Below are 14,627 nucleotides of genomic sequence, written 5' to 3' on the forward strand. Positions count from 1 at the left end.
CATGCCCATGGCCTCAGATGCCAGCCATAAGCTCATGGGTTCCAAACCTCGACTCCAGGCTGGACTCACCCGTCTCCCGCCCCAACCTGACACCTCTACCTGGGTATCTAATGAGCATCTCAAACTCAACCTGCCTGAGACAGAGGAATCACTATCCCCTCCTCCTCCAAAAATATCCTTCCATCTCACTCCCCATCTCGTGCTCTGATTTACTAAATGGCCCTGGGTCCTGTTTTCTCAGGGTCTCTGCTTGCCCAGCTTTATAATAAAACAAGTTTGGGACTTCCCAACCATTCACCCATGGAAAAACAGAAGCAAGTCTTCAAAGGACAGATTCCCAGGGTCTGCCCTAGGAGATTCCAAATCAGCTGATCTGGGGTGAGCCCAGTCCTCTGTAATTTTGAGAAGCTCCTCCTATGTCTCTCCTGGTCAGCAGAATCTTGGCCCCTCCCTTTCCCCAGCCTCTTGGTTCTGCTGGGCTCTGATCCAGCCTCAGCGTCACTGTCTTCCACGCCCCTCTTTGACTCTCGTTTATGTCAAAAGCCTTGTGAGGATGAGGCTGTGATTATCCCCATTTTACAGACGAGGAAACTGTGGCTCCAGGATGACATGACTGGCCCAAGGTCACATCAGAAGCAGAGCTGGGTCACTTGACTCCACCCAATATCCCTAAATGAAAATGTCCCCTACAGACCAAGGCTGGTGCCTTAGAGCTGGAGTCCATGCCCACCCCGACCGGGAGAAGCCAACCTGGTCCTCCAGAGCCAAGAGCTGCTGTCCTTTCCATCTCCTGAAGCCTCCCCATCACCTTGAAAGTCCATTACCACAAAGACATCATGGGGTCACCACAGAAAATCAAATTCCGGGGCTAGGCTGACCCCAGCTAGATTTTTGGCTCTGTTACACCCCAGCTGGTTAGACAAGCACCTTAAACCCGCTGAGCCTCAACTTCCCAGGCTATAAAATGGGGGTGATGACACCTGCCTGCAGCATCCCAAGGCGGGTTAAATGTGATGCTGCACCCACGGGTCCCCACAGCCAGGCTCTCGGCAGGTGCTGGGCTCAGAGTCCCAGAGCTGAGGCCAGGCATTGGGGTTCAAGTGGGGTGCCCCAGGCGGGGTCCAGGGCCAGCCCTCTGTGGAGACAGCCATCCGGGGCCGAGGCGGCCGCCCACTGGGGGACCTGCCTATCTGCAGCCAGCCCAGCCCTCACAAAGGAACAATAACAGGAAACCATCCCGGGGGGAAGTGGGCCAGGGCCAGCTGGAAAACCTGAAGGGGAGGCAGCCAGACCTCCCTCGCCAGCGGGGTGTGGCTCCCCTCCAGAGACGGTTGGCTGACGGGCTCCACAGAGCTCCACTCACGCTCAGCCCTGGACGGACAGGCAGTCCAACGGAACAGAAACATCCCTCAGCCCACAGGCACGGTGAGTGGGGGCTCCCACACTCCCCTCCACCCCAGACCCACCACCCTGCGCCCAAGATGGGAGGGTCCTCAGCTTCCCCATCTGTAGAATGGGCACCGTCCCGCTCCCCGGGCAGAGAGGCTCCTCAAAGGCATGCTGGGCTTCCTTGAGGCTCAGAGCAGGGCCGGGGAAGGTGCACCCAGAAGTGGTGCCAAGGGCACAAATGGCCATCTTGGGGCTGAGGGGGGAAGGGCAAGGGCTCGGCTCTCCCACAACTGCACTCTCCAACTCAAAAAGGCCCACTGGCCTTCCTCCGTGCCAGGCTCAGAGAAGGCAGGATTCTGCCCCAGTTGCCCAGCATGCCGGGGCAGAGGACTGGCACCCAGGCCTTGGCCTCCCCTCCGTGCCCTTACCCTTACTGGAGAGGATTTACAAAGGCCTGACACCACCCTCCTCAGCCCCCCACCCATACGCCACTAAAGCTCTATGCTGGGATCTGGGGAGGGGCCCTGAAAGGGGAGTTCAGAGCCTCAGCCCCTCTCTATCAAGCCAGTGCTCCCATTTCAGGATAAGCAAGCTGAGCACTGGCTCTGGGCACCTGAGGTCCTGCCTTTCCCTGCCCAAACACCATCAGGGCCCGCTATGTGTCGAGGGAGCTGTAGTCTGGACAGCGGCCCACCATTCCTCCCCCAGGCACCCTTTCAAAGGCTAGGGCCCAAGAGCCCCAAGGCCCTCACAGCTCAGGAAGTGCCCTGGAAGCAGGAGGTCTGGGCCAAGAGCCTGGCCTGGAGACTGCTGCCCTGGGTACAGATCCCAGCTCTGCCATTTGCTCTGGGGTGACCTTGGGAAGGTTACCCAGAGTTTCCAAACCACAGTGGGGAACAAGGGATGATGTGGAGTTCATTATTTTACCATTAACAACTCCACAAGGTAGATATATTATTTCTTTATATTTCAGTGAAAGCAACTGAGCTTTGGAAACATATGAGCCGGTGTGGGGATTTGAACCAGGATCTCGTACTCCAAAGCCCAGGCTCTTTCACCAGATCTCAAGTGTCTCATCTGTGAAATGGGGAAACAGTGTTTCCTCAGTCAATTAAGTGAGGTGATCTAAATCCCTGATGCTGGGAATGGCACATAACATGGGATCTTTAAGGAATAGTGGCTGGATTTGCCAGCTAGCCCAGAGCCGATCCTGGCTGTGAATGTCATAAAGGTTTCGACCCTTGGGGTATGGTAACACCCCATCAGGGAGGGGTTCTCAGGTACCCAGCAGGTACGAGGAAGGGGGTGCAAGTGAGAGGACATTGCGAGCACCTCTGGGCACCTGCTTCATGCCAGGCTCCCTCCCCAGTGTGGACGTTTCTCATGTGTGATGGGCAGATAGGATTCTGACCAGAGAGGAAGGCCATTCCCAGGGAGGCAGCTCTGAGGAGTTGAGGGTGTACCTGGAAGGCTTTTTCGCCACAGGCCACTGGAGCCAGGGCCAGGAGCCCTGGTCCATCCTCAGGTGGTGGGGAGCCTGGGACTCTCCTCTGCCTGCCCTGGAGGGCAGCGAGTATCCTCCAAGGGGCCCAAGAGCTGCGGAGTCCCTGAGCAGCCCTACCAATTTCAGCTTACGGTGAGGATCGGTAGGGGAGGTGTACTGGCCTGGAAGGGGTTAAGCTGCCCGCCTGCAGCCTCAGTCTGAGCTATTGTGTTGCTAAACAAGGGCCGGACATGAGGGCAGGAAGCCAGAGGGGGCCACATATTTTCTGCAAAGTTGGATGATTCGCTGCTGACTCGGGGACACCCAGGGGACACAGTGGACACCGTCCCAGGAAGAATCTTGGGCCTTTTTGCCCACATGGACCCATGCCTGTTCCCTGCATCCTCTCTCTGCATCCCCTCAGTCACGCTGAAGCGACTAGAATTCCCATTTGACAGATGGGACCACCAAGGCTGAGGGAAGCTGTGCAGCCAGTCCAGGGTCACATAACCAACACAAGGTAGAAGCAGGGTGTGAGTGCGGTCCCTTCTGACCCACAGTCCATGCCACACTCCACAGTGAAGCTCAGAGAGGGGAAAAGCAGAGCACTCCAGGTCACAGAGGCAGGCACAGGGACAAGCCAGGAGCCCAGTGATACCAGGGGAAGGAATGTTCTAGGAGGCAGGTTCTGCCCTCAGGAGCTTCACCTCTGGCTGAGGAGATACTAAAAAGTCTATCCTGATCCAGGTTTGAGCTAGTGTTAAGTGGGTAAATCATGGAGGGCTTGCTGGAGGAAGAGTGGGAATCCCAGGTGGTAGGAGGCCTTGGGCAGCCCCTCTGCAGCCTGGGCCTCAGTCTTCCCATCTCTTGAGAGTAGGGGATGGTCCCTAAACTAATTCAGGGACTTCCAGATTGTCTGCCTTGGACCACAGCAAAACAGTCAGATCCTGGCAGGTCCAGATACTGGAAGGAGGAGGAAGTGGGACCCAGCGGCAGGCTGGGCGGGTGGTGAATGAGATTTCCTTCTGCAGAGGAACAGAAAGAGTAGGAGGTGGGCCCAGAGTAGAGCCAGGAAATGAGGTCAAGTGTAAGTCGTCCAGTCAAAACCACACCCACCAGGTTGGAGAGGGAGGGTAGATAGGAGTCAAGACACCCACACCCTTACTGGGCACCTACTGTGTGCCAGGCTTTACACTCATGATCTCATTTAATCGTCCTCCCCAGGGAGGCGGCTACTGTTGCCTCCATTACAGATAAGGAAGCTGAGGCTCAGCAATCAAGAGATGAACCCAAGGTCACACAGCTCCCGAGCAGCTGGGCAGGTTCAAATAGGCACGTGCAGGGGCCTCATTCTGTTCCCCACACTGCCCTCACAGTCCCAGACAAAGTCAGGAAGCCCAAAGGAGGCTGGAAGCCTCCTTAGCATGGGAAGTTTGGAGCTGTCCCTTTAGAAGGCAAGGGGATAGACTAGATGACCCAGAGCCCAGAGATTCCAGCACAAATTTGTTTCACATCACAAAATAGGTCTGGCCAACTGATACCCTCTACCTTCATTCAGTGGGAATGAACTTGAACTCAGCCCCTGAATCCTCAACGCAGTCTATGAGGATCCTCAATACAGTCTTTGGGTGATTGATTTGTGATGTCTGCCATAGGTGTGGAAAGGGGCATGTGGCAAGCTGAGTTCTGCTCTGCCAGCCCTGTCTTAAGAGGTGCCCTGCTCAGGGGTGTTTGCATACTCACTGGGGACTCTTTTTTTTTTTTTTTTTTTTGAGACAGAGTTCTGCTCCTGTTGTCCAGGCTAGAGCGCAATCGCGCGATCTCGGCTCACTGCAACCTCTGCCTCCCAGATTCAAGCGATTCTCCTGCCTCAATCTCCCAAGTAGCTAGGATTACAGGCATGTGCTACCATGCCCAGCTAATTTTGTATTTTTAGTAGAGATGGGGTTTCACCATGTTGGCCAGGCTGGTTTTGAACTCCTGACCTCAGGTGATCCTCTGGCCTCAGCCTCCCAAAGTGATGGGATTTACAGGTGTGAGCCACCATGCCCGGCCAGGGACTCTTAAGAAGGATAATTTTGTTGTCCCTAAAGGATCAAAACCCTATCGGTGGTCTTTTGGGCAGTCCCATGGCAGCCCATCCCATGCGCCATCAGAGGAGATATCTGGGAGCAAGGAAGAGCTTCTTTGAGTTATACCAACAATGGTACCTACTCTGACCACCCTACGTGTTGTCTGAAAATATACAGATTTGTTTCTAAATCCTGTGAGTGGGGAGGGAGTGGGTGGCAAGACCAGAACTGGAGCTGGCACCAGACTGACAGGCAGCACGTCCAGGTCTGGGGCCTTGAGTTCATGCACCCAGGTATGGCATGAAGTGGACCCTCAGGCCCAGAACCTGCCTGGGCAGAGATAGGCCAGGAGGCACAGGCTGTGCTGGTGGCAGGTGGCAATCAGAAGACCTCGTGGAGCAGGCAGTCTGGGGCTTGAGAAGAAGTAAAGCATTAACGCAGGAGACAGCAAAGAAGGGCATTCCAGGCAGAAGGAACAGCCTGGGCAAAAAGCCTGCTGCTGAGAGGAAGGGCACTGTGCATTTCAGAAACTTCTAGCTCTCCTCGAGGCTGGAAGGGACAGGGAAGTGGAGGAGAGGAGAGCTGGCAGGGTGGGCAGGGGACAATCATGCTAGGCCTTAAGGGCTGGCTGAGGAGTTAGACATCCTCCAGCAGGGAGTGAGGAGGCTATTGGCAGAACCTAATGGGAGGGGAGCAGGTCTGGGACCCACAGGAGCCTATCCCAGGGCCAAACTGAGCCACAAACCAGGAGGAAGCAGAAGGGGCCAGGTCATAGCTGCCTGGCCAAATCCCATTCCCGAGCCTCCCAGGGCCTCACCCTTCATCCTCCCAATGTCTGTGGCTGCCAAGACCCGGCTTTAAATGCCTGAGCTCAAGCAGACCATTTGAGAGTCCCCGGAGAGTTTGGGGGTCACTGGGTCCCAGCCCTGTCCTGGACTGAGATTTGAGCTGTGGAATGGGAAGGCAGTGGGGAGAGCTGCCGAGGGCCACACACGGAGCTGGGTCTTCAGCGCCCCCACTCCAGCAGGCACACCTCCTGTATGTTCTAGGCCGGCTCCTCCCAGTGCCCTGCCCCTCATCCCTGACCCCAGGCCTCTGGGCTGGAGTCCAGAGCCTGCGGGAGGCTGGGCCGGGATCCTAGCTGAAAGTGGGTGTGCTGGGGGTCAGGGAGGAGAGCAGTCAGGCCTGCAAAGAGGAGCCCTGCAGGAGTTGGCCTGGGCAGGTGCCTGTGGCCAGGGGTGTGCACTCACGAAGGCATGTTTGAGGGTGTCACAGGTCCATGAGGCCTCCAGATGTCATGTGTGTGTTCTGGACCTGGAGCCTTCCTCTGCCCCAACCGTGAGGCCCTCCAGCCTATTGAAAAGCCCCCATGCTGCAAAGCCCAGACTTGGCCCCTGGAATCGAAGGCTTGAGTGGGGCTCTGGTCAGGTCAAGGGGCGGGGATCTTCCTGGTGCTCAGGCACAGGACCAGCCCAGGGGCTGAGGGCTGGACCAGCCCACTGAAGGGCTCCCATCTGGGTCCAGACTTCCTGTGTCCTATTTAGCTACAAAGCCAGGGGTCCCAGGGAGTCCCAAGAAGAGCAGCTCTAGCCCCTCCCCTCCCCTCCCCTGCCCTCCCTTCCCTTCCTCTTCTCTTGTATCCCTAGCCTCTCTTTTTGACACTGTAACTCACACAGAGCTGAGCCAATCTCACAGCCCCTTGGAGGCAGAACCCCAGATAGATGGATGCCCACAAAGAGAAAGGGACCAAAGGGAGCTTTGTGTGATGTCCGGCGGTGGGTCAGTGAGAGGCAGGACTCACTCCTGGGACTGTGGTCCTCAGACCCATCAGGGCCCTCCCAGTCTGTATGCTCCCACAGCCTCCTCTAGTTGTCCATCGAAGCGCATGTCACAATTTCAAACTGCGTTTTTCACCACATGACTGGCATCCCTCTCTCCCATGGAAGTGGAGCCTGTGTTTACTCCAGCATGGAATTAAGTGCTTAGCACATAGTAGATGCTCAATAAATTTTGCTGCATGACTGCATAAACCCCAGGACTCTAGAGAGGGCTTCAGAGAAGCGGTGACATGTGTCGTAAATCCAGGCAGAGGAGAGAGGACAGCAAGTGCACGGGCAGGGAGGATGCAACCAAGCCTGGTGGAGTTGGGAGCTTCCCAGAGAGTTAACGTCCTGTGGGCCGGAGTTATGCCTGGAGGCTCACCAGGCACCTGCAGATCCAGACAGGCAGCCGGAGAGGAGCAGAAAGAGTCACAGGAGCCCCATCCTTTTCTCAGGCTGCCCAGGTGACTCAGCCTTCGGAGGACCCCTCAGTCCCCAGGCCTGGCCTCGGTGTCTGGGTTCTGATCCCAGTGGCCCCACCCACGGTGGATATAGATATAGATACCTGGACCCAAGAGGCCTCTGAGGTCCTAGCCTCCCATGGGAGCATGGTGGAGCCCAGTTTCCCCTATTCTCCAAGGCTCCCCTGCTGCTTATCCTGGGCTCCATGCCCACTCACCAGGGGACTCGGGCCACTGACTCCGTCCTCTCATTTTGGGTCCTCCAGACCTCCCCAGACTGATGGAGGGTACAGAGGGCCCATCCTCCTCCAGTTGGAACTGCCCCCAAACCCTCTCACATGGCTCCGGGGACAGCAGCATCAACAAGCATCCTGGATGCCTGGGACACGGGCAGGTACCTGGCATCGGCGTGCTTAGCACCTACACCTGAGTTGCCAAGCGTGGCCCCTCCCTGCTCAACGCTGTGATCAGGCAGTTGCTGGGCTGCTCAGCTGGGAATTTCTGAACATGGAAATCACTTCCAAAATCCTCAGAGCCTCTGAATGTCTGGGGTGCCGCAAATCTACCTGGCAACAGCTTGAGTCTCTCTGGAAACTGCTGAGAATAACCAAGAGACGTGACTCTTACCTGCCGAAAGGAAACAGGCTAAAATGAAAAAAGGGCTATGACCACATCTCCAGAGGCTGCACCCAAGAGAAATTCAGTTTTCAGCTGTGGCTGCAGCAGATCTGACTGGCCCAGTTTCCTCTGCGTCAGGATGGGGAGGAACAACTGTCTGACAAGACCCTTCCCTGCAGCCCCCATTGGTTAGCCTTTTTTTTTTTTTTGGAGACGAAGTCTTGCTCTGTTGCCTGTCACCCAGGCTGGAGTGCAGTGGCAGGATCTCAATTCACTGCAACCCCCGCCTCCCAGGTTCAAGTGATTCTCGTGCCTCAGCCCCTCAAGTAACTGGCACTATAGGCACACGCCACCATGCCAGGCTAATTTTTGTATTTTTTAGTAGAGGCAGGGTTTCACCATGTTGCCCAGGCTGGTCTCAAACTCCTGACCTCAAGTGATCCACCCAAAGTTAGTTGGCCAAATTTCTAACACAAAGGGCAAAAGACACAAATGAATGTGGCTTTTCAGTTGGGAAGGTTCCACAGGTGTCTCTGAGATTGAGTATAGAAGGAGCCTAGGATTTAGAAAAAGATCGATCTGGTGAGGGTTCCAGATCCACCATTCATGAGTTGTTTGTCTCTGAGCCTCAGTTTTCTCATCTGAGAAATGGGAATGATAAGTCCTACATCCTGGGGATAGTGTGAAAATTAAATGCGCTGGCATGGATAAAGACCAAGCACTGAGAATAGTTGATTATTATTACATGAGAATGTCCCCACAGAGATAGAGAGTGGGTGGCATGATGCAAAAAGCACGATTTTTGGGGAAAGACAGCCTAAGTTCAAATCCTGGCTCCACTTCCTGCGGCTATGTGACCTGAGATAACTTACTCTACATCTCTGAGCCCCCATTTCTTTACCTGCAAAATGGGAATACAGATAACTACCTAGAAGGGTTGTCGCAAGGTTTAAATACAATAACGTGTGCCTCAGGGGGGTGCTCAGGGATGTCAGCCCTCCCCCACTGTCCCAGTCGAGAAAGAACTGTCCTGGGAGGGTGTTCAAGGCTCTGGTATGGGGGTGCAAATGGGATTATGTGATCCCCGGCTCCCAAATGCCCCCAATCCAAGGTCCTGCCCCTCACCAACAGTTGACTGATGAGAGCTGAGCACCCAGACCTCTCTCTGTCCTGGCAAATGACACACAAGTGCTGTGGGGTGACTCTGCGAGAGCCAGTCCCAGCCCTGCCGGAGGGCAGGAGCTTGAGGGTGGCCCATGTGCTCCAAGGGACTTCTCTCCAGAGCTAGCAGCAGGGCCCCTGCTGGACACAGAACAGAATCCAAGGGGTTTTTCTGCGCCTTCAGAGAACACTTTGTTATGTGGGGACAGGCAAAGCCCACTGAGGAGTTAATGTCCCCCGAGGAGCCATGTGGTCCCAGCCTGTGATTGGTGGACTCTGCCTTGCTGAAGTCTGGTGTAGGTATAGCCATGCATCTTTTTTTTTTTTTCCAAATCAAAGAAGGAACTTTGTTGTATTCTGAATGTGTTAGTTTTGACCCCCTTCACCCTGAAATTTTCTTTTTTTTAAAATTTTATTTATTTATTTTTATTACTATACTTTAAGTTCTAGGGTACATGTGCACAATGTGCAGTTTTGTTACATATGTATACATGTGCCATGTTGGTGTGCTGCACCCGTTAACTCGTCGTTTACATTAGTTGTATCTCCTAATGCTATCCCTCCTCCCTCCCCCGAGCCCACGGCAGGCCCCAGTGTGTGATATGCATCTTAATGACTGGGATACACGCTGAAAAACGAGTTCAGGTGATTTTGCTGTTGTGCAAACATCATAGAGTGTGCTTACACAAACAAATCTGGATCATATAACCTGCTGCACACCTGGGCTGTATGGTACAGTCTATTGCTGTTAGGCTCCATACCTGTACAGCATGGTACTGTACTAAATGCTGTAGCCAATTTTAACACGACAGCAAGTATTCATGTATCTAAACATATCTAAATACAGGCAAGATACAGTAAAAATCCCATGTAAAAGATAAAAAAGGAACCTGTAATCCCAGCACTTTGGGAGGCCAACGCAGGAGGATCACTTGAGGCAGGAGTTCAAGACCAGCTTGGGCAACATAGTCAGACCCCCCCCACCCCAACCATCTCTACAAAAAATTTAAAAATTAGCCAGATGTGCTGGCATGTACCTCCTCGCAGAGCTGAGATAGGAGAATTGCTTGAGCCCAGGAGTTTGAGGCTGCAGTGAGCCACACACACATTCACACCACACTCCAGCCTGGGTGACAGAGGGAGACTCAATCTAAAAAAAAAAAAAAAGATAAAACATGGTACACCTCTCTATGGTACTTACCGTGAGTGGAGCTTCCAGGACTAGAAATTCCTCTGGGTGAGTCAGGAAGTGAGTGGCCTAGGACATCACTTCACCCTACCGTAGACTTAATAAACACTGTACCCTAAGCTTCACTAAATTTACTTAAAAATATTTTTCTCTCATCAATAAGAAATTAACTTTAGTTTACTATTAGGGTAGGGCAAAAGTAATTGCTGTTTTTACCATTAAAAAAAAAAAAAAGCCACCGGGTGCAGTGGCTCATGCCTGTAATCCCAGCACTTTGGGAGGCTGATGCGGGTGGATCGCCTGAGGTCAGGAGTTTGAGACCAACCTGGCCAACACAGTGAAACCCTGTTTCTACTAAAATACAAAAAAAAAAAAAAAAAAAAAAATTAGCCAGGCGTAGTGTCAGGTGTCTGTAAACACAGCTACTTGGGAGGCTGAGCCAGGAGAATGACTTGCACCTGGGAGGCAGAGGTTGCAGGGAGCTGAGATTGCACCACTGCACTCCAGAACAAAACTTGTCTCAAAGGAAAAATAATAAATAAATAAAGCACACAATTACTTGTGTACCACCCTAATATAACATTTCTTATAAAGTTGGTCTACACTGGCATCACCCCAAACACACAAGTAATGACTTGTGCTACGACGTCACAATGGCTGCGGTGTCACTAGGGCATAGGAGTTTTTAGCTCCATTAAAACCTTAGGGGACCACAGTTGTATGTGCAGTCCATTGTTGACCAAAAAGTCATTTTGCAGCACACGACTATATTTATCCGTTTGACTGCTGGCTGCGGTCAGCCCTAGGGATCACTAACCTGTCCCAACAGGCCCCAGGAAAGAGAAAACCACATTCCCGTTCACTGTATTAGAGATAGGGTTCCCAGCAGGAACCAGAGCGAACCCTGGGAGGCCAATTGAAGAGATTTTATGGAGGGACTGCTACAGAGAGGTGGGCTGCCTTAAGGAAACCAACCACTGCCTGCACAGAGGTAGGCTCGGATGTTGAGGTACCCAGAGACCAGCAACGGCGCTTCTGCCTCGAATTCCCTTCCCTTTCCTGGCAGTCTATGGCTGGCACTGAGATGTGGGCTGAAACGTCAGCTCTCCTAGAGGCCTTCCTGGCCTCACAGGCCCAGTCAGCTGCCCCCTCACTCTGCAGCACCTCCCATTGTAATTCCCTGAACATCTCTGATCGCCAACTGATAGGTTTCCTCATTGACTTACTTATTTTCCTGTTGTTCCCATTATTGCACACTCCCCAAGAGCAGGCTCCATCTGTCTCACTCACTGAGGCACCCCCATTGCCTAGCATGGAGCCCATCATGCAGTAGGCACCCAGCACCTATCAGCGCAGAGCCTAGGCGCTCACCCTGTCCTGTTTGCCCTGAGAACTCTCCCTCTCCCTGTTTCTCGTTTTCACTTCTGTCTGTTTTACTTTGTCATCTTTGAGTCACTTCTCATTTGAGGGAGGAAGAAAGAATCAAGACTTGCACTTCCTTTCTGGACAAAGAAGGAAATGAGCCACAGGGTCTGGACCCAGGGAGGCTGGGGTAGGGGTCATGCCTGCCACCTCTCCTGAGTCAGGGACCAGCTTCTTGGCCAGGACTCCCAATCTGCCCCCTTTCTTCTCTAAGCCTTTGCTCACCACCTTCCTCCTGCCTAGAGCATCCTTCAAGGGCCTCAAGTCTCTTCCAGGTTGACCCCCTCATTTATGGCTGAGGAAACCGAGGCCCAAAGGGGTCAGGGCATCCCCCAGGCATATGGCACCTGCATTCTGGGGCCTATCCCCACCCTGGGAGTCCACTTCCTCCAGGGCCAGAGACAGGAACCAGAAGGCAGGGGCCATCGATACTAAAATCAGTGGGTCCAGAGGTCAGCTGGCCCAGCACAGACACCCTCAGCCCTCACTGAGGTCAGCCCGGCGCCAGCAAATCAGGGGAAATGTTACTAGAGTTTACAAACCTCTTGTGATGTACAGAGTCCAGCCTCTCCCTGTGGCCAGGAAGGGGACAGTCAAGGGAGGAGGCCATCCCATCCAGCACCTTGTAGATCCTTGTGTGCCTCCAGATGTGAGCCCTGGTTCCCTCTCCCACCCACCTGTTCTTCCTCTACATCATCCCAGGAGCTGCAAGTCAGTAACACAGGGACCCCGGAGGGTGGAGAGACAGAGTCAGGGCTGAGAGAACATGCTAATGGCCAAGGTCACAGCCTGCACTCCTCATGGGGCAGTAGAGAAAACCCCTGTTCCTGGAATTCAGAATGAAGCCAGGCCTTGATCTCTGGTTAACCCACATCCGTACCCTACAGACCTGCCTTCGAGACTGTGCATCCTGTGCAACTGTACAGGGCTTGCATTTCAAAGGGCCTCATGCTTGGTTTAATGTTCTGTCTCCTTCTTAAAATTCTTTTGCACTGGGCCACACAAATTATGAAGCCATTCCTATGAACCCAGACCCTCAACTCACCACCCCACCCACCCCTGCTCTTCTGACAGCAAAGCTGACCACTCACTGTAAGATCTGGAGTGAAGGGCTGGCCCTCAGGGTTAAGAGAGTTGGATTTTCCTAAGAACCTTCTGAAGACAGAATCAATGCAAAGTTGTCAAAGGGGCTTTCAGGCAGGAGGACGTCTGCCGAGAGGAGGCTTTAAATCCTACCCCATAGCAGCTGCTGGGACAAGGGAAGGCAGGAGGAAAGGACTTGAACTTCTGAGCCAGACAAACTTGGTTCAAATCCTGGCTGTGCTCCTTACAGTTTAGGTAATTTCAGGAATGTTCCGAAACCTCTCTGTCCCTCTTCTGCAAAATGAGGGTTACAATTACACCAACCTGGAGGATGATGGGGAATATTAAATAGATAAGACATATAAAGTGCTTGAAACAGTGCCAGGCAAAAAATAAGTGCTTGATAAAGATTAGCTATCAGACACCTGGGTTCCCATCTGAGTCCCACCAGTTACTACAATGTGAACTTAACATCTGTGTGCCTCAGTTTCCTCATTTGAACAATGAGGATAACCTGACCACCCAATGCCTGGGGACTTAGGAGCTGCCATTGGCATCAGCCTCACACCCTCTTCCTGGAGACCTTCCCCACAGGCCCTCCTGTGGGCTCCCATATCCCCTGCACTTGCTTCCATCCTAGCACAAGACTTGCATGTAGAAATGGTTTCCACATCTGTTTTCACCCTCCCTGTTCGGAGTTCATCAAGGCATGAAGGGGGTCTGGTTCTTCTGGTGTCAGCAGACAGTGAAGGATGAAGGAGTGAATAGATAAAGGGAGTTCGGTTCCCTATGGGAGCTGTTCACACCCTTAGGCAGTGGCCACTACATGCGGGAGATGGGTCAGAGTGGTGGAAGAAATTATAGGGAAAGGAGGCAAACCTTCTTGAAAGGTCAGAAGGTTTTGCATAACTTCAGGGAAGAATAAGCAGAAGGCAGCTGTTCTACCCTGAGGCAGAGGGTGAGAAGTAGGTACAAGGAAGTGTAGGGAAATGTATCTTAAATGGGCTTGTTTACTCATGTTGTCCTAAAACCTACCTTTGCTCATCCGAGTGCCTGACTGCTCCCTGAAAGGGGGAATGATAATGTTAATTACCCGCAGATTACGTTTGCCCCAAGCTTTTAGCATTATAGCTAGCTGCTCTCATGCAAAATACCTGTGTCTAAGTACTCTTTTCATCTGTCACTCGGCCAGAGTCTGAAGGTGTCTCCTCTTTCCCCAGATCTGTTCCTCCTGGGAAGATGCAGAGGCTCATGATGCTGGTCGCCACATCGGGCGCCTGCCTGGGCCTGCTGGCAGCGGCAGCAGCAGCAGCAGCGGGTGCTAACCCTGCCCAATGGGACACCCCCAGCCTGCTGCCCACCCACCGGCGCCAAAAGAGAGACTGGATTTGGAACCAGATGCACATTGATGAAGAGAAAAACACCTCACTGCCCCATCATGTAGGCAAGGTAAGGTTCAAGCCCCAGGACAGGAGAAGCCATCAGCAGCTGGCCCATAGTGACAGTGGTGGTGGTGATGGCGATGGTGGCAAAGGTAGTAATAGATATTGTGGTGGTTGTAGGAGTGGAGATGATAAGGGTGAAGGTGGTAACAATAGTGGTAGAAGTCGTGGTGGTGGAAGTAGTGGTGGTAATGGTGGCAGTGGTGGTGGTAGTGATAGTGATGGTGGTGAGGATGGGAAAGGGCAAGGTGGTGGTGGGAGTGGTGGGAATGGTGGTGGTGGTGATGATGGTGATGGTGGTGATGATAAAGGTGGTGGTTGTGATGGCTGTGATGGTGGTGGTGGTGATAAAGGGGTAGGTGGTGGTTGTGATGGTTGTGATGATGGTGGTGGTGGTGATAAAGGGGTAGGTGGTGGTTGTGATGATGGTGATGTGATGATAAAGGGGTAAGTGGTGGTTTTGATGGTTGTGATGATGGTGATGGNG

At 53.2% G+C, this 14,627-nt stretch overlaps 1 protein-coding gene across 1 annotated transcript in view; it reads left to right on the forward strand.

Annotated features, from left to right (window-relative positions):
- The first annotated feature begins 1,344 nt into the window (after positions 1-1,344).
- CDH5 (cadherin 5) overlaps positions 1,345-14,627 on the forward strand; it is a 38,161-nt gene continuing 24,878 nt past the window's right edge. The window contains exons 1-2 of the mRNA XM_017860259.1: positions 1,345-1,425; positions 13,919-14,147. Of these exons, the coding sequence (XP_017715748.1) occupies positions 13,938-14,147 (210 nt within the window). The 5' untranslated portion in view covers positions 1,345-1,425; positions 13,919-13,937. The remainder of the gene's footprint in view (positions 1,426-13,918; positions 14,148-14,627) is intronic.

The sequence above is a fragment of the Rhinopithecus bieti genome, unplaced genomic scaffold (assembly GCF_001698545.2).
Source record: "Rhinopithecus bieti isolate Rb0 unplaced genomic scaffold, ASM169854v2 scaffold_53422, whole genome shotgun sequence".
Taxonomy (NCBI): Eukaryota; Metazoa; Chordata; class Mammalia; order Primates; family Cercopithecidae; genus Rhinopithecus; species Rhinopithecus bieti.